We start from the raw sequence: 18,860 nt of genomic DNA on the forward strand, positions 1-18,860 counted from the left end.
GGGGGTTGTGAGATGAGCACTAACAGTCTCAGTTAGAATGACAGTCGCCACTTATTGAGCACTCTGTGGGCCAGACCCAGTGCCAAGAGCTTTCCTTCATCACGGTGGACCCACGCCCCGTCCCCAGGAGGAAGTAGGGAGGAGAGACAGAGCTAGGAGGTGGCAGGTCGGGGTAAGCGGGGTCGAGGCCCAGGGAAAGTGCTGCAGGCCAGCGAGGAGGTCTGCAGTTTCAAGGGCCTGGTCTGTCGGGATGGTCAGCACAGGCCCTATCCTCATGCAGAGGGCACTTTCTGGCAGCCCATGCTCAGGGTGCCCCTTCTCCCGCGGTTCCACCCCAGCATCCTGGCGCAACCGTGAGCACACAGCATAACACGAGCCCTTGGAGCTGGAGGGAGAGATCAGGCCCAACACCAGCCACCTGGGTGCCCCTGACTTCTCAAGGCCTTGCAGAAACTTTGATCATTAGAGCAGTGACGTCATGGGCAAGAGCTTCAGCTCTAGAGCTTGACGGATCTGGGTTTGAATCCTGGCTTTACCCCTTGGTAAATCATTTAACCCCTCTGAGCGCCAGTGTCCTGTTCTGTAAAAGAAGGATGATAATTTGGTTCATGGCCGGGATTGCTGCCAGCGTGGAATCAGACAGTGCATGCTGCACGCTCTGTGCAGGCTTGGCCTGCAGCAAACAACTCAGGAGCTGAGCCGGTATTTTTTTTTTTTTTTAATCTCTTGGGGGTTATTAATCCCTGCTACACAGATGAGGAAGGAGGAAAAAAGGTGTCCCCAAGCAACAAAGTGAAATGGAGGCTTGAGAGGGCCAGAGTCTGGCTCTAGATTTGTGTGTGTGTGTGTGTGTGTGTGTGTGTGTGTGTGCGCGCTGGGGATGGATGGCTCTTGATTTTTATTGGAGTTTTTTTAGCTCAGGGAGCTTCAAGGCCAAAGGAAAAGCACAAGGGGTGGGGGGAGGAGTCCAGAGAAGCCTTTTCTGAGGCTGTGCTCTGCTACTTCCAAGATGGCTGGTTTTAAGGTGCCACTCAAACCTCTGAACTCCTTCCCTCCAGTTAAATGGGGATGAATAAAAAAAAACCTCTACCCAAGGGATGGCTGTGGGGCCCAGATGCGTTCAGATGCCCTTTGCGAAAGGCAGTTGTGATGGTTGGGACCTGGAATGGCCCCCAAAAGCTCATATGTTGAAAACTTGGTCCCCCTTGCCCCAGTGTCCAGAGGTGAAGTTTTAGGGGAGAGATTTGATCATGAGGGCTCTGACCTCACCTGTGGATTAATCCATTTAATAGATTTGTAATTCAGATTACGGGAAGGAGGTGGAAACTGCAGACAGGTGGGGCGCTGGGGGAGGAAGTAGGTCACAGGGGGCATACCCTTGGGGACTGTATCTTTTTTGGGGGGGTACTGGTCATTGAACCCAGGAGTGCTTTACCACTGAGCAACATCCCCAGCTCATTTGCATATTATATTTAGTTGTAGGTGGACACGATACCTTTACTTTATTTTTATGTGGTGCTGAGGATCGAACCCAGTGCCTCACGCGTGCTAGGTGAGCACTCTACCATTGAGCCCCAGCCCCAGCCCACATCCCCAGCTCTTTTTATTTTTTATTTTGAGACAGGGTCTCACCCAGTTGCTTAGGACCATGCTCACTTGTTGAAGGTGGTCTTGAACTTGAGATCCTCCTATCTCAGCCTCCTGTGTTACTAGGATTAGAGATGGGCACCACCGTGCCCAGCTGGGGACTATGCCTTGTCCCTGGCCTTTTCCTCGCTCTCTGTTTCTCCACTGTCGTGAGCTGAGCTTTTCTCCACCATGCCCTCCACCATGATGTTCTGCCTCGCCACAGGCCGAGAGCAATGAGTCGGCCAACCAGGGACTCAAACTTCTGAAACTGTGAGTCAAAATAAGTCTTTCCTCCTCTAAGCTGTTCTTGTCAGGTATTTTGGTCAGAGTGATGAAAAGCTGACTAATTTGTGAGTGTCCTAAACAAGCGCAGACGGAGGTGCTGCACACATGTAGCTATTATGATAATCACCTCCTTAGACTTCTCAAAGTACATCTACATGTTCCATGATCATCTTCATGGGGGCGATTACAGCTGAGCCTCTGACCTCTGCCATGTGTCTACCCTGAACAGCACCCTTCGTATGCATCCTCTCACTTCAGCCTCACAGTGTTTACAGGAGGTATTACTATTATTGTGCCCATTTTACAGATGAGGTCCTCAGAGGTCCTCTGGTCCTCAGAGGTTTTACAGAATAAAACAGCTGTGTGTGGCTCTGTACCACCCAGAGAGAGGAGGGGAATATGCCCTTACCTTCAGCTGTGGTGGGAGGAGGAAAGCGGCTTAGGAGGGAAATCTTATTCTTTGGCCTACCTTTGGGGGTCGGAAGTGAGTTGCTTGGCCTATGGGGAAAGGCAAGGTTTTCCTTCCTTGGAAATTTTTACCAACTAGTGACAGCTGATGCTTCATGCTTGGGAATTCTCCTAGTTTCTTCGCAAATGGAGAATCATAGAGCTAGAAAGAGCCTGAGACGTGACTCAGGAGGCTGAGGCAGGAAGATCACAAGTTTGAGGTTGGCCTCAGCAACTTAGCAAGTGCTTGTCTCAAAGTAAAAATAAAAGAAGACTGAGGATGTAGCTCGGTAGTAAGACGTTCCCCCACCCCCCCCCCCCGGGGGGGCGGGCTGAGGTTGTGGCTCAGCGGTAGAGCGCTCACCTTGCATGTGGAAGGCCCTGGGTTCGATCCTCAGCACCACATAAAAAATAAAATAAAGGTATTATGTCATCTACAACTAAAAATATATTTAAAAAAAGATGCTCCCGGGTTCAATGACCAGTAGCCCCCCTCCCCCACAAGCCCACAGTTTCCAACCTGATACCTCAGAGGCCACAGCACCGCCCCTTCTGAAGTCAGGATTTCTGCCACTTTCCAGAACAGCTTAAAGCCCCAGGTCATGAAGAGTAATGAAGAATGTAAAACAAAGTTTGTTTAATTCTTGCTTCTAGCCGTAGGCCTTGCACTCTGCTTTCTGTGGGTTGGCTCATCTGTTGAAACTACCCAGCGAAGAGGGCCTGCCTTGTCTCCATTTTACAACTGGAGATACTGAGGCTGGAGTGGTTAAGGACCTTACCCAAGGGCACAGAGGTGGAAAGTGACACAAATGGCAAAAAAATAAAAAGGTTCACTGTGGCATTCTTCGTAAAAGCAAAGGACTGGAAACAACCCTTCAACATGGGGGAAATAGTCCTCAATAAAGGCCTGATTAAGTAAAATCCAGTAATGTCTCCACAGGGAGTACTATGCAACTATGAAAAGGAATGATTCCGTCTGTGTGCTGTCATGGAGCCATCGCTAAGATATCTTTTCTTTCCCATTTTTTTCCTGCTTAATCCCTCCCCCCTCTCTCCCCTGCTTTTTTTTTTTTCTGTTCTGGGAAGGGGACCCAGGGCCTCATGCATGCTAGGTAAGTACTCTACTTCTCTGCCATATCCCCACACTCCTAGCATATTTTCTTTTCTTTTCAACATGTCAACATAGAACTGACTTCCTTTTTTTTTTTTTAATTTTTAGTTGGACACAGTAACTTTATTTATTTATTTTTTATGTGGTGCCTAAGGATCCAACCCAGTGCCTCAAACATGCTAGGCAAGTGCTCTATCTCTGAGCCACAACCCCAGCCCACCCCTAGAATATTTTCTTAAGTGGATAAAGCATGCTGCAGAATAGCAGGTTCCGCTGTTTTTGATCTAAGAAAGAGGAGAAAAATATCAAAATTTTTAAAAATGGAAAGTAAGCTAAAAAATAGACAAATTGGTAGCCTAGAAAAGGAGGAGGAAGGAGTTGGGAAGGATGGGTCTAGACTTCTCTGAAAGTCTTGCTTTCTAGATATGGTGGTATAACTATATAAATATTTAACAGAACTATAGAAAACAGAATTACAATGTCATTTTGTCTCTCATTAATTATCTGTTCTAGCTCAGAGGTGGTGGCCTAGCTCGAACAAGACCCTGGGATCCATCCGCAGCACTGCGCACATGCAAAAAGGAATTATCCTCCCTCCATTTTTTTTTTGGTATTAGGAATTGAACCCAGGGGTGCTCTACTACCGAGTTATACCCCCATTCCTTTTTATTTTTTGAGATAGATTCTTGCTAAGTTACCCAGGCTGGTCTTGAACTTGTGATCCTCCTGACTTAGCCTCAAAAGTCACTAGGATTACAAGTGTGTGCCCTATGCCCAGCTAATCATCTCTTTTAACAGCAGTGAAGAGACCTGTCTAGGTCATCACAAGGCAGAGAAGGTGCCAGACCTCACACCCCCCTGGGTTCCAGGGGCTAAGATTTAATACTTCCCAGAGCTCCAATCAGCTGCTTCGGTCAAGATTCTCATAACCCGGGCTCAGTGGTAGAGCACTTGCCCAGCACGCCTGAGGCCCTGAGCTCCATCCCCAGTACTGCATTAAAAAAATGAAAAGAAAACAAACAAGATTCTCATAACTTTCTCCTGCTGCAGCCTGGAGGTGGGTTTGTCCCCAAGCACATCATTAGGAGTGTGCCTCTAATAACTGCTTACCTGGTTGAGACTCTGTGCCACCAACACCTGCCAAGAGCACACTGTGCGAAAAAGGAATAACACGCCCACCTGCTCTCTACACCGGCAGAGGGCTTTTCTGCATGAGACCACTTTTCAGCTTTGGGAACTAATGTGTGGAAGCCTGGGCTCTGGTTCTGTGAGGTCTGCCTTCAGTGCCTTGTACAGCTGAAGAGAAATGAGAGCTGGGGGTTCCTCTGACCCGGCAGGGTCCTGGTTGTGGGGTCCTGTGCAGAGTGTTTGTGGGGTAATTTCACATATAGGCTAAAGAACTGTTGGGCTCAGACAGACACAAAACTGAATCTCAGGAGTCCTACTTTCTGGCAATGTGCTCTTGAGCAAATTTGACACTTCCCCCTCTCTAAGACAGTGACAATGAAAGTACCTCCTGTAACAGGTAGCTTGAGGCTTAGTGCGGAGCTGCTGTAATCAGCAAGAGTACTCTTACAGGGCACAGCAGCTCCGAAACTCCGCTCCACCTACTGCCTCATGTGCAGAAGTTGAGTCTTCCCTGACCATCTAACAAAGCCACCTTCTTATCCTCAAGCCATGTCCCCAGTAAGGATGAGCCTGCAGGATGCCTCCTTCCCACTGCTCCAGGGCCCAGGACGCTGGCTCTGTCAGCAGCTGGCTCAGCTCAGAGGAGGCTCCTCTCTCTGCTAACCCCAGGTCCAGATCAATCTCTAATTTAGGGTCCTTTTGAGGACTAAGAATCCATCACCTTTGAAAAGTGCCAGTACGGCTGAGGCTACTGTCAGGTGGGCCAGAAATGGAGTTCGCTGTTTCCCTGGGTTTCAAGACGCTCCAGCTGAGCACTGCAGCTGGAACTCTCATGTGGGCAAGATCTCAGCGTGTGCAGGTTGCCCTGAGCTCACCCGCCGTCTGTCCACCCCACCTGCTGCTGGACCTTTTTCATCTACCTCTTTGTTTCTCTCAGGGACAGTGAGGGTGAGAAGATAAAGGGATCAGGATTTCACACACTGAAGAGCTTTTGTTTCTGTTTTTCATAGAAGTGAATACATTAAAATTTCCCTCTTGGCATCAGCCTATTGACTCCAAACACAGCTCTGAGATTAGACCTTTCTGATTTTAAGTTCTGTAAATTCAAAGGTTCCTGGGAAACCTGCAGGTTTTTCATTTTTATTTTTTTCCCCTTCTGAAGTGTAAGCTCCATGATGATAATAAAAAACTAACACAGCAATTCATTTAGTCCATCACTGGGTATTTATTGAGTACTTACTATGTTCTCAGCAGGATGCTAGGAGCTCAGAAGGCTCCTACCCCTGAGGGAACTGCCATCTATTTAGATAACTACATACTAAGCTCTATGAGGCTCTTTAATAGCCTCAGTTCATTGAACTCTGGGCAACTCTAGGAAGTGGGTATTGTTATTCTATTGCAGGTGAGGAAAGAGACTCAGGAAGTTCCATAACTTATAGGTCCCTTGTGGTAATGGGAGCCAGAATTCCAGTCTAGTCCTGTCTGACTACATCTGGATCCTTCCCACTAGACTACAGTGGGGGGCCCAGGTGTGGTGGGGCCCCGCCTGTAATCCCAGCTAAGGCAGGAGGATTGCAAGTTCAAGGGCAGCCTTGGAAATTTATTGAGAACCTGTCTCAAAATAAAAAAGGCTGGGGATGTAGCTCAGGGATAAAGCTGCCCTGGTTTAGCCCCAGTACTGAAAAAAGAAAGAGAAACAATACAGCAGGGAGGAGGAAAGGACCCGGATGGATTAGCCAGTGGCTGGTGCAAGGCAGCGGAGTGTAGAGAATGGACTGCCTGTCTAGCACAGTGGGGTTGTGATAGGAAGGTCTGCAGGAAGACTTCCTACAAGGCAGCCTAAGGTCTTGAGCAGGAATGAATTTGGGCAGGACAGTGGTGGGCAGCATGCCCTGAGGTCAGCTGTTCTGGGTCTGGGGTTGAGAAGTGGGAAGCTCCATGGAGCTGTCTAGACTTTCTGAGCTGGCAGTGAGAAGCCCAAAGGGAGTTTCACAGCCAGACAGGGACAAAATCAACGGCAAGCTGCTGTTGGCCAGCCTGTTTCCTGGGAGAGGGTGACACCCTTGGCTGGAAGAGGTGATGGGGCCTGAGTCTTGGGAGGGGTGGGAGGGATGACAGGGGAAGGACTGGCATTAACAAGATGGACTCTTCAGACTTTGGAAAATGCTTGTGGGGAGGAGTCCGGGGAGCTGTCTTTCAGTCTCCCCTTGGGTCACAACACACCTCTGTTCACATCTGTTCAAGGTCTTCCTGTAGCCGTAAATTCAAGCCCAAATTTCTCATCCTATCATCATGAGGCACTTCACAATCTGGCCTCTATTTACTTTTTTTGGTTTCATTGCCCCAGCTTTTCCAAACTTCTCTGTGTTCCACCCAACCTCCGGCACTTCACCCATCAAGCTGGCCTCCACAAAGCTCATCAGCAGTAGGACCCTTCCCAAACTTGGCCCTTGACATCCACTGGTAGCTCTTCCAAAAGAGCTTAAGGTTTCTTTTTCTTTCTTTTTTTTTTTTTTTCTTTTTTTTTTTTTTAAAGAGAGAGTGAGAGAGGAGAGAGAGAATTTTTAATATTTATTTTTTAGTTCTCGGCGGACACAACATCTTTGTTGGTATGGGGTGCTGAGGATCGAACCCGGGCCGCACGCATGCGAGGCGAGCGCGCTACCGCTTGAGCCACATCCCCAGCCCGAAAGAGCTTAAGGTTTCATTGCTATGGAACTTAGGCTGTTGGGTTCTCAGTGGTGTCCTGTCCTCCAGGATTGGTTTTTTTTACAATACATAAAATACACAGTTATCCCAACTGGGGAAGTCAGTTCACCTTTCGGACTTAGTTTCTTCCTCTGTCAAATGGAGCCAATAAACCTCATAGGCACAGTGCCTGCCTCCCCAGAGTCCATCCATGGCTGCTCCAATCTTGTCCTCCAGGGTGGAGCAGTCTAAGCAGTCCAGCTCAGAGAAGGGAGAGGGCAGGGCACAAAGTAAAGGAGGGACCCCAGAGATCTCCCGTGGGATCCTTCAGAGGTCCTTCTTTGTCAGAAAGTGCATGCACACAGCCGCCCTTTAAAAGCCACAAGTAGATCTCTTCTTTAAGTTCAGGCCTCTTTGAGAACAGCCCCCATTCCCTCCATCTTCCCCAAACTCTTCCAAAAAAGCCGCGGCCCCCATCTGGGGCTGGAACAAGTGCAGCACCTGCACCTGCACCTGCGCTGAGCCCGGGACTGTTCACCAAGCGGGTTTGGGGACCTGGGCTTCTGGAACGCCCTTCTCGACCCGCAAGCTCCCTCTCATCACCTCCGCTCGGCAGAAGAGAACCAGAGGTTCTGGGAGGCGACGTGACTTGTCCGAAGCGACAGGCGCTGCAGGCCTGGGCCGCACCCTCCCGTCGAGATCTGTACTCCGCAGGAGCTGTGGGGGTGGGAGGGTCGGGGACGAGTCCTACGGGAAGGGAGGGGAGGCGCGGGACCCCAGGAACCGCTCGGCCGGCGTCGGGAGCCCGGGGGCGCGCGCGGCGATGAGGGGTTGATGCACCCGGGCAGCGGCCGGCGACAGGGGTGCAGCCCCCCGGGTCCCTCGCGGCAGCTCAGGAGCCGACCCTCGGGCGCATCTCCGCGGGCGCGCGCGGCGGACTCCGCCGACGGGTTCTCGGGTCCGCCGCGCGCGCCCCCGCGCTCCCTCCGGGCCCGCGTGCTCCCGGGGCCCGGCGCGCGCGCGCCGCGCGCCGCTCCCCTCCCCGCCCCTCCCGTCGCCACCCCGCCCCCGGCCGGGTACCCTTGCCGGACCCGAGAGAGAGCAGCGCCGCCATCTTAGTTGCTGCCTCAGCCTCCAGCGAAGCGCTGCTCGGAGGAGGGAGGGCGCCCGCGGCCGAGCGCGCGGCCCAGCGTCACGGCGGCCGCGGCGGCGGCGGCTCCTCCTCGGACCCCGGTGCTCGCCGCGCCGCGAGGCAGTCGGCCCCGGGCCGCGAGGGCCCCGCTCGGCGTCCCGCGCGCTTCCCTGCCGCTCCCGCCTCCGGCCGGCCGCGGCGCCGGGAGCCCGAGCGATGCTGCGCCGCCCCGCGCCCGCGCTGGCCCCAGCCGCCGGGCTGCTGCTGGCCGGGCTGCTGTGCGGCGGCGGAGTCTGGGCCGCGCGAGGTAAGCGGCGGGGCTGGGCCGGGCCGGGCCGGGCGTTCGGTCTGGGTGCGGGAATCGGGTCCGAGCTCCGGGAGCCGCGACGGGGCTCGGGCTCGGAGCCGAACGCAGGCGTCAGGCCGGCGCGGGCAGCAGGGTCGCGGCGGGGCAGGGGTGTTCGGGGGCGCACCGCGCGGGCCGGGCGCGGGAGGCCGGGGGCCGCGCTGCGGATGACCCCGGGAAGCCAGGCTCGGGCCCGGGCGGGGCACCCGGGCCGCGGCCGCCCCCGGCGCAGCCCTGGGTGGTGGCTGCGCCGATTTAGGTAGACGGTCCGCAGGGGTCCGGCCGCGCAGGCAGGCAGGGGACGCACCCCGGTGGGATGCGGTGTGCGTGTGAGTGCTCCAGTGGGCTCAGCCGGGGGTGCACGCACGGGGCTCGGTGTGTGCTTACATAAGAGCCCACTCACTCCTCCGCATCCCTTCCCCAGATCCCGAGTCCCTGCCGCTGCGCCGCGGACACCACGACTTCGCCCCTTTCCGCCTTCTCCCCGAGTCCTGTAAACGTCTGTTTCCAAACGAGCGGAGGCTGAAACTTCTCGCTCCCCTCCCTCCTTTTCACCCCAAGGTGATATCGTGATGAGGTTCGCGACCGCGGTCTCACCAGGTGTCACAAATGTGCATCTCCTGCGGGGTTTGTGACCGTAATGCCGATCGTGCACGGCTTAGGTGGCCTCGCCAGAAACGAGAAACCCTGTTGGTTAGGATTTTAAGACCGAAATTATTTTATGGTTAGATGGCAAATAACATTTCTTGGCCAGTTGGTTATTATTTCTTAACCTTCATCTACTTAACCTTTTAAACGTTACATGCTTTCTGATATTGACTGATCTTGCCAACCAGAAGCTTACGCATTGCAGATACAGGGCTTCCGAATGGATCTAGAAATCGTAAACATTTTCCTTGGCCTTGGAGCAAAGTAATCTAGGTGTTGTCCACAGAGACCTGAATTTATTCTTCTGATTTTTTTTTTGAAAAAGAAAATTTTGAGGGGGAGGATTATAAGAAGTCTAGATGAAATGGCCATATTCCAATTTAGCAAGCTTTAAAATAATTCTTGTTTTCTTCTCGGCTTGCCATACGGAAAGAAGTATGGTGTTCACTAATTAAAGGGCAGAAGAGGCGAATGCATCTTTTGTTCCAATGTTCCTTTCTTCACATGAACATGATAAACTTTGAATACTTCTTTTATTTCATTTCTAACATTCTGTGGACTCTGTTAAATTTAGGTCTTGGTCTCCATGTATCTAATTGCCCTCGATTTGATTTTTAAAAGTTACATCAAGCTAAGTTTGAAATGTTCTTTCCAGATGTGAAATGGAGGTCTGAAAGAGGAATAAATCCAAGGGGGGAAAAAAAGACTTTTGCTTCCTTCTCTTGGGAAATAGGTACACATTTAAAAAATATGTGCTTGAATTGAGTATTTTGGGAAAAGTTCAAGTGTGTTTAGTCAGTGATAACATTTCTTGCCCCAAATCCATGTTTTTAAAGTTCACACACCTGCATTTGCTCTTTGTTACTTAATTACTTTGGTTAAACAGTTGGTGTAGACTTTAGCTCTTGATTATCTTTGTTATGGTGGACTGACAGAAGTCTTCTGTGGAAGATGTGCTGAGTGCTAGAATCATTTGTAATCTGCTAGTTTTCTCTCTGCTTTTTTTTTTTTTTTTGCTGCAGTTGTACGACTTCTGGATTCCTAGTGTTCAGAATAAAAATTTTAAATATCAGTTATTCTGTTGCATTTGTTGTCTTTTCATCTTCCATGTTAGAAAATGTCTCATAAATATTACATGAAATGCTAATAAAACAATTTCATTTTGAAATGCTACAAATGAATTTTATACATAAATATGCAATTTGTGGAGGCACTTTCTATGGGCTCATTTGAAAAGATCATCATTTCAGCTAATGTCTGATTTGCACCCCACCCTCCCCTGAGTGCTGGGGTTAGAACGCAGGCCCAGAGAATGCTAGGCAAACACCCTACCACTTTTTTATACCTTCAGCCTAATATTTCTTTTTATTGCCGCAAGACAGAATAGCATGAGCTGCTTGCTGTTCATACTCCAGCTATCTTGAATCATTAATGGATAAAGATCACATAAAACTTATGTAGGAAATGATAGATTTCTTTATATAAATTGCATGTGACAGTTAATTAGATGCTTCATAGACAGTCCTCCCAAAATTTCACTTCAGTTTTAGCAATCGTTTTCAAAAAACATCAAGTAAGCCAAAATATTAGCACTATGTTTGGTGTGCCCTGGATGGCCCTGTCAGCAGGCAGCCTGTCTTCCCTATAGTTATGGAGATCAGGAAATTGAAATTAGTAGAGAAAATAGTTGTATGAATATATAAAAGTAAATGAAACTATGTAGTGTATTTCAAAGTCAAAAAAATAATATTCACCATTACTTTTCCAGTTTGCACAGACTTCTCTGTGAGACCTCTCCTCACCATCCTGTTTGGAACTTCATCTCCCTCCCAGAATCCCTGGATTGTTTCTTCTCGGCCTCCCTTTTTCATTTTTCCATAGCTCTTAATGCATTCTGACATGCCTTGTTATCTATTTGTGTTGTCTATTTTCTGTTTCCTCCCGGTAGGATGTATATCCAGACATGGAAGAGGGTTTTGTTGGCCTGTGTCCTTTCACTGGCACACAGTACGCATGAAGTATTTGTGGTATGATGGAATGAATGGATGGGTATTTCTGTGTAGACAGCATAGTGTTTTTACATACCCATTTTCACTGGACAGATAAATGTTATGTATTGAAAAAAGTATTACATACTGTGAATGTTATACTGCAAAAAGTGTTACAAACATGCATAGGGGTTTAAAGTAGACTTAATTCTGCAACATGGTTAAGGGAATTCATCAGTAGGAATTTTTCAAGGATTCTTTCTGTTGACTGCAGTGTTGGGGATATTGGACCATAAAAATCTGGCTGAGCCTTATGAAAGCTATTGCTAACATTTTGAGTATTTTTTTTAAATTTTTTAGTTGTAGATGGACATAACGTCTTTATTTATTTATGTATTTTTAGATGGACACAATATCTTTATTTTTTTGTGGTGGTGAAGATCAAATCCAGTGCCTTACATGCTAGGCAAGTGCTCTAGCCCCCACCTTGGGTCTATTTTTAAAAGTACTATATTTCTTTTCTTTTTTAAACAATAACAAGAATATGACTTATAAACCTCTAAACTTTAATCTAAAGCTCGTATGAAGTTAATTTCCTTTCCTTTCTTAGAAGCAACATTGGGAAAAAAGCCATTTGAATGTAGAGTTCAGTATTACCCTTAGTCTAATGCTTTTATTTTGTTTTCTTTTTTTCTGACATTTTAAATGCTGAAGGTCAGTAACATCTCAATGGGGAACCTATAACTGCTGAAGAAATAATAAAATATTACTGATTCTGAAGGTATTCCTCTTTGAGCTTCAGCTTGATTAACTGGAATATTTAGTTAGCTGAAATTCACCTTATATTTCTAGGAGAAAAAGCGTAAAATCAAATAGTTTTATGGGGATTCTTTTTCAAAAGAAAGGCTTAGGAGCTCAGGTCATGTATTATTTGTGCTGGTATTGTTTGATTTTCTTTCCTTTTTCTTCCCCCTTCTCTTGGTGGTGTGGGCCCCAGGGCCTCACTGGCTCTCCCACTGAGCTACATCCCCAGCTCCTGCATTGTTTGATTTGTAAGCTGAAAAGAGCAACTAGTATTCCAGTTTCGGATTTGAAGAATATGACCAAAACGAAATTTTAATAAAATACAACATTATTTTTACATTGAAATTAGAAAATGCTATAATTAAAAAAAAGCTATAATTTCATAGCACTAATTTCAGGACTTGGTTATGCTTATGAAACCACATATGAATGTTTAAAACGAGGAACCAGAGTTATATTAAAATTTTAGAACACTTAAAATGGTTTGGAGTATTTATATTATTGCTTTCTAGGACAGGAAAATGGTAATTTTTTTAGATCTTTGTTCGTAAATGTTGAAGCAACATTGAAGAGCTGATTATCTGAACACTACCGCAAGCATCTTTCCTGTATTCTGGTTGAGGTATCAGATCTTTGTAGCTTGGTATTTCTGTGGTGTTGATTTGTCAGAAGAGTTGCACAAAAAAATAGTGTCTTTTATAAATGAAAATTTAAGTGTTAATTTGCTATGAAATATTTTAATAGAGCATCAGAAAATACCAACTCAAGACTAGTGGAAATAATTTATGCAAAGTCATATTCTTATTGTTTAAAAAAGCAAAAAGCCTTCAGAAGTGTCTTTTGACACCAGCAGAGGCTATCCAGAGGCCAGATAGGAACACCAGACTGTAACAACCCTTCCTTGCGCCCAACTCTATATAGCTGCCACCATATCAGGATTGGAGTGCTGCTTTCTGTTGTCCCGGATTTGATAGGTCTTTTTTCCCTTATGTGTTAGACATATTTTTGCTAATTTTCTTTTTTAGCCTTAGGGAGATATTATTAGATTAAAAATTCACAAGATCCGTTGCTAAGTCTTTTTTATTTTTAAAGGTTCTCGGCAAAGATTCAATTACTTCAAAATAACTGAATTCAGATCATCTTATAAACCTCTAAAGCATGTATGAAGTTAATTTCCTTCCTTTCCAGAGCCCATAAGAATTGCGTGGTAGGGCTGGGGCTGGGGCTCAGCGATAGAGCACTTGCCTGGTATGTGTGAGGCACTGGGTTCGATTCTCAACACCAAAAAATAAACAAAATAAAGGTTTATCAACAACTAAAAAAGAAAAAAAAATTAAGAGTTGTAGTAGCACACCGAAGGAAGATCCGTGTTTTCCTTTTTTACCTTTTTGGTCAGACGTGAATATTATGTTTCAGTCACCTGTTTTGGACCACTCTAATTCTCTTTTGACAAGAACTCCATATTGAATTTGTTATTTTTCAAGTCTGCCTTGATCTGTACTTTAACTTGTTGTTTTGAACAAAAAAATCTTTTCCTACATCCACTTTGTGTGTTTGGGGTGGGGTGGGGGGGGTACAAAGGTTGAGCCCAGGGATGTTTATGACTGAGCTACATCCCCAGCCTTTTTAATTTTATTTTGAGACAGTCTAAGTTGCACAGTCTGACTTTGAACTTGGGATTCTCCTGCCTCAGCCTCTTGAATAGCTAGGATTTCAGGATTGCCTCACTCACTGTGCCTGGTTTTACAGGAGCATTTTTCTGCTCAAACACACTTAAGACCTTCCCTCCCTCCCTCCCTTGCACATGCTGGGCAAGCACTATACCACTGAGCTGCATCTCAGCCTTCGTCTGAGTTTTCAGATTTTAAGTTGCTGATTTTTTTCCTGCAAAGGGGCATTTCATCCAACCAGTTTCTGCCTTCGCTGTTGTCTCCAGTGTCCTTACTGCCCAGAGCTTTGGACTGTGTTGGAAGGAACTTTGAAAGTTCTGTGCTTTGTTGCTTACGGAGCCTTCCCTGTGAAACGTTTCTCCTCAGCCTCTGACAGAGTGTGTCCTTCAGCTGTGTGCACCACATAAAAATAAAATAAAGATATTGTGTTCATCTATAACTAAAAAAAGAATAAAATATTTAAAAAAGTTTTTCTCATATAGTACATCTTTTTCTTTTTCTTTGTGGTACGGGGATTGAATCCAGGCCTCTTGCATGCCAAGGGTGGGTTACCTCTGGGCTATGTCCCCAGCCCCTATGGCTGCCTGTCAGTGGTCAGCATGTGGGCCCAGCTCTGAGGTGTTTGCCAGAACCGGTCCTCCTCTGCCAGTGCCCAGCTACCCACAGCTGCCCCTTCCAGCTGGTCCCCTGATCCAAGACTCTAGCCTTTTCTTCCCCAGTAGCCTCAGGGTGGACACGGCTCTGCTTTTCTGTCTGCAGTAGGAGGAAAGAAATTAAACCAATTCACAAGAGATGGTGAGAACAAATGGGAGGTAGAGGTTGAGGAATGAGGTCCCTTATGATTTGGGGGATTAAAGCCCTTGTGTCAAATAGATTATGTTTACCTTTAAAATACCTTGACTAATTCATGCCAGTTTCCTATTACGTATGGAATCAGTGAAGGGGATAACAGAAATAATTAAAATTCTTGGGTAATCCCTAATCTTTTTTTCTGCTATGCATTTCAGATGTTCAACAAAGTAGTAAGTAGCAAAATGCACTGCCTTGAATTTAATTTACTCCTGGCCTCCTTTGGGCTAACTTGCAGAAGGAACAGTGGGGGCACTAACAGGTGGGCTGCAGCCATTCATTCACAGCATTGGAGCCTGTCAGTTGCTAGTGCTGTTGATGGCAGGGCACCTAGGTGATCCCCCCACTGGGTCACAAAGCCCTGAGTTGCCAGGGCCAATCTTGCTTCTGAGTTTTTTGTAAATCTTATCCATGTCTGCTTGTGGTTCTGGTAGTTCACTTGGCAAGGGTTTTAAAAAGACCATACCTAAGCATATGAGAGCCTGCTCCTGCTTAGCTGAGAAGCAACTAGTATGCATGTTCCGAACATTCAGACTCTCTGTAGAAAGTGAATGTTGGGCCTGGAGGAGCTGATCAGTGGTAGGGAGTGTGTGCTTCTCTCTCCAAAGAAAACAAAAACAAAGTAAAAAAGGACAATTTTGGAGGGGGGGTATGAAATCTGACATGTTTAAAACTTTCTAAACTAGAACATGATTTCTTTTCTTTTTTTATGGGGGGTAGGCAGAACTGGAGATTGAATCCAGGGTTTGGTACCTGCTGGGCAAGCATTGTACCACTGAGCTGCATCCCCAGCCCAAAATGATTTCACAATACTCTCCTGTTCTGGTCTCTGGATTTTATATATATATATATATATATATATATATATATATATATATATATATTAAGTTGTTGATAGACCTTTATTCATTTATTGTATTTATATGTGGTGCTGAGAATCAAACCCAGTGCCTCATGCATGCCAGGCATGTGTGCTACCGCTGAGCCCCAGCCCTAATTTTTTTTTGTGTGTGTGTGTAGATAGACACAATACCTTTGTTTTTATTTATTTTTATGTGGTGCTGAAGATTGAACCCAGTGCCTCACATGTGCTATATAAGTGCTCTACTACTGAGCTACAACTTCAGCCGCTGTTCTGGTAATTTTAATAACTCTTAACATTTGTATTTGAATGAAATATTGTTTTAAAGAGGTCATTCATGCCAGTGATTAATATATATTTGCTTATTCAGTTGGTTGAGTTTATTCGCCCAGTTTTTTCTTAAATTATTCTGAGTATTCTTAAAAGCTTGAGCTTTTTACCACTGCTTTTTTTTTTTTTGAGGGGCGGGTGTTGGGGATTGAACTCAGGGGCACTCAACCACTGAGCCATATCCCCAGCCCTATTTTGTATTTTGGAGACAAGGTCTCACTGAGTTGCTTAGTGCTCACCTTTTGCTGAGGCTGGCTTTGCTCAGCCTCCTGAGCCGCTGGGATTACAGGCGTGCACCACTGTGCCTGGTTACCACTGTTTTGTAAAAGTAATGCTGTGGCGAGTGGGTCAGAACAGCTGGCCTGTGTGGTTTCTCTCATTTCATGTGACATGTACCTTAGATTATTGTCAGGGTCATTGGAGTCAGGGAAGGGACTAGAGAACAGAGGAACCAGGAGGTGTATAGAATGAGCATTCTGGGTAGATGCAGTCAGCAGTCTAGGTTTTAGAGACAGCATTGAACTTGTGAGGACAGAGGGCCCTATGGGGTTGGTGACTCAGAGGTCCTTAACAACCTTCAGGATGCGCAGTGCAGGAGGCCTGACTGCAGAGATTGGAATGGATTATCCGGGGCCTGGTGCTGACCCAGGAAAATGGCAGAAGGTCCGGTGAATGAGGGCGTTCAGGTGTCTACTCAGTGGTTGTGTGGCTGAGTGGTGCATGTCCAGTGTGAATGTGGGTCACATTCTGACCCTTCTCAGGGAGGTGCTGAGAGGGATGGGATCCTTAGCTGGGTCACAGGTGCCTTCTGCCTAAGGGGTTTTCAGGCCTGACAGAGAAAAGCCAAGGGCAAATGGAGAACAGTGCGGTCACTTAGGCCTGAGGGAGAAGTACAGGAGGGATTCCTGAAGTTTCTGTCTTATCTAGAAATTGAGCTCAGAGGGTTAGGGGGACAAATAAGGATGGGGGCAGAAGTCCCCACTTGCCAGTGCCTCCTTTTCCTGCCTCCTCCCCGCCCTTCCCCTCCTCTTCTGTCCCTACCCCTCCTTTCCCCTTCTTTCCTTTTTGCTGTGATGAGGTCCTGCTGTGTTGCCCAGGTTGGCCTTGAACTTCTGGGCTCATTTGATCCTGCTTCAGCCTCCTGAGCAGCTGGGGTTACAGGCTAAATGTACTTTCTTACCTTTTAGAAACCCAGGGAGGAAAGCTGAGGCAAGCTGGTGCAGAGGGCAGTGGCAGAACCCCCACCTCTGAGAAGCCCCAGTTAGGCCACATCTCATTCTGCTCTGATAGAAATCTTCTCTCTTGAATACTCAGGGTGTGTGTGTGTGTGTGTGTTTTTTGGGGGGGGGAGGTGTGTACTGGGGATTGAACCAAGGGAAACTTTACAGCTGAGCCACATCCCCAGCCCTTTTTATTGTTTGAGATAAGGTCTTGTTAAGTTGCTTAGGGCCTTGCTAAATCGCTGAGTCTGGCTTTGCTCTCTGGATCCTCTCGCCTCAGCCTCTGGGATTTCAGACCTAGGCCACATGACTTTTTCCCTGAACTCAGCTGCCTCCACCCAGTTTTGTTCTGATAGATTGTTTCCTGGGACTGGAGTAATTTTTGATTCTCAGATGACCCGAAAAGGCAACTCATATTGAGCTGTAAGGAGTTCAAGTTGGAACACAAATTGTATTTTCCCCATGGAAACACTGTTACAAATGGTTTAAGCTCCAGAAGCAACCATCAGAAACCTATTTAACCTGTCCTGAGTGGGCACCAGGCGTGTTCACACGTGCACACCCATCACAGTGTTAGTGATTACACCACAGTGATGAAATGTCTCTTATGGTTTTGTGGAAAGTGGTAGGGTCCCTTTGAAAGATTTTTCAGGAGGAGCAGCTATGCCAGTTGCTCCAGGGTCACATGGGATGAAGAAGAGACAAAGGAAAAGGAAGGTTGCGAGGGTGGAGGGAGAACCCATGGGCTTGAGTTCTGACTGCAGGGAGGGGAAAAGGAGGGACAGTGGCCTGTCCATCATGGTCTCCAGAAGGAAAAAGGAAGCTGAGGAGAGGAGGTGAGCCAAGGACCTACGGATGCCCAGGTCGTACACTGGGGGCAGGGACAAGTGCAGGAGGTGGAGAAGGGGCTGGGCAGAGCTGGACAGGGCGGGTCCACCACACAGGAACTGTACCATCTATCGAGTACTTTCTAATGTGAGTACTTACTAAAGGAACAACCAATGGTCAGATGAACTTAATGGACTCAAATAATTTCACCAAATAATTTAATTTATGAGTGTATTTAAAAGTGTTCCTTGGAGGGACTTGGTGGTGCATGCCTATATGCTCATCTACTCTGTAAACCCAACTAATTGGAAGGCTGTGGCAGGAGGATAGCAAGTTCAAGGTCAGCCTGGGCAACTTGGCAAGATCTTGTCTGAAAGTAAAAAATATCACTGGGCATTGTGGTGCATGCCTGTAATCCCAGCAGCTTGGGAGGCTAAGATTGGAGGACCACAAGTTCAAGGCCAGCTCAAATTCTAATGAGGCCCTGAGCAACTTTTGAGACCCTGTCTCAAAATAAAAAGGACCAGGGATATAACTTAGTGATAAAATCCCCCTAAGTTAAATTCCTATTACCAAAAAGAAAATAAACAGGGCTGCAAATGTAGCTCAGTGGTAGAGCACCCCTGGGTTTAGTCCCTTGTACTGTAGATAAATAAATAGATGAATTATATATGTAAAATAAGTATTACATATGCAATATATACAATGTATGTAAATGTACATATACATTTGTATATATGTAAATTTACATATATGTAAAGTAAAGGCATTTCTTGAATCTTCCAAGTCTCTGAATCTGTATGAATTAAATTCACTCTTTTGTAGAAGTATTTCACTAAGGTAAATTTAAAAAGTGGCACGCGTGCGTGCGTGTATCTGTGTGTGTGTGTGTATG

General features: G+C 46.9%; 2 protein-coding genes across 5 annotated transcripts in view; both read left to right on the forward strand.

Moving 5' to 3' along the window:
• The window catches only part of CTNNBIP1 (catenin beta interacting protein 1), a 73,571-nt gene extending 67,790 nt beyond the window's left edge, over positions 1–5,781 (forward strand). For both annotated transcript variants that reach the window (XM_081306813.1, XM_081306814.1), the window contains one exon: positions 3,986–5,781. In XM_081306813.1, coding sequence (XP_081162939.1) covers positions 3,986–4,089 — 104 coding nt within the window. In that variant the 3' untranslated portion in view covers positions 4,090–5,781. The remainder of the gene's footprint in view (positions 1–3,985) is intronic.
• A 2,621-nt stretch (positions 5,782–8,402) lies between these two features.
• CLSTN1 (calsyntenin 1) overlaps positions 8,403–18,860 on the forward strand; it is a 63,168-nt gene continuing 52,710 nt past the window's right edge. For all 3 annotated transcript variants that reach the window (XM_081306806.1, XM_081306808.1, XM_081306807.1), the window contains exon 1: positions 8,403–8,727. In XM_081306806.1, the coding sequence (XP_081162932.1) occupies positions 8,637–8,727 (91 nt within the window). In that variant the 5' untranslated portion in view covers positions 8,403–8,636. The remainder of the gene's footprint in view (positions 8,728–18,860) is intronic.

Source organism: Spermophilus citellus, assembly GCF_964194105.1.
Source record: "Spermophilus citellus genome assembly, chromosome: 9".
NCBI classification, from domain to species: Eukaryota; Metazoa; Chordata; class Mammalia; order Rodentia; family Sciuridae; genus Spermophilus; species Spermophilus citellus.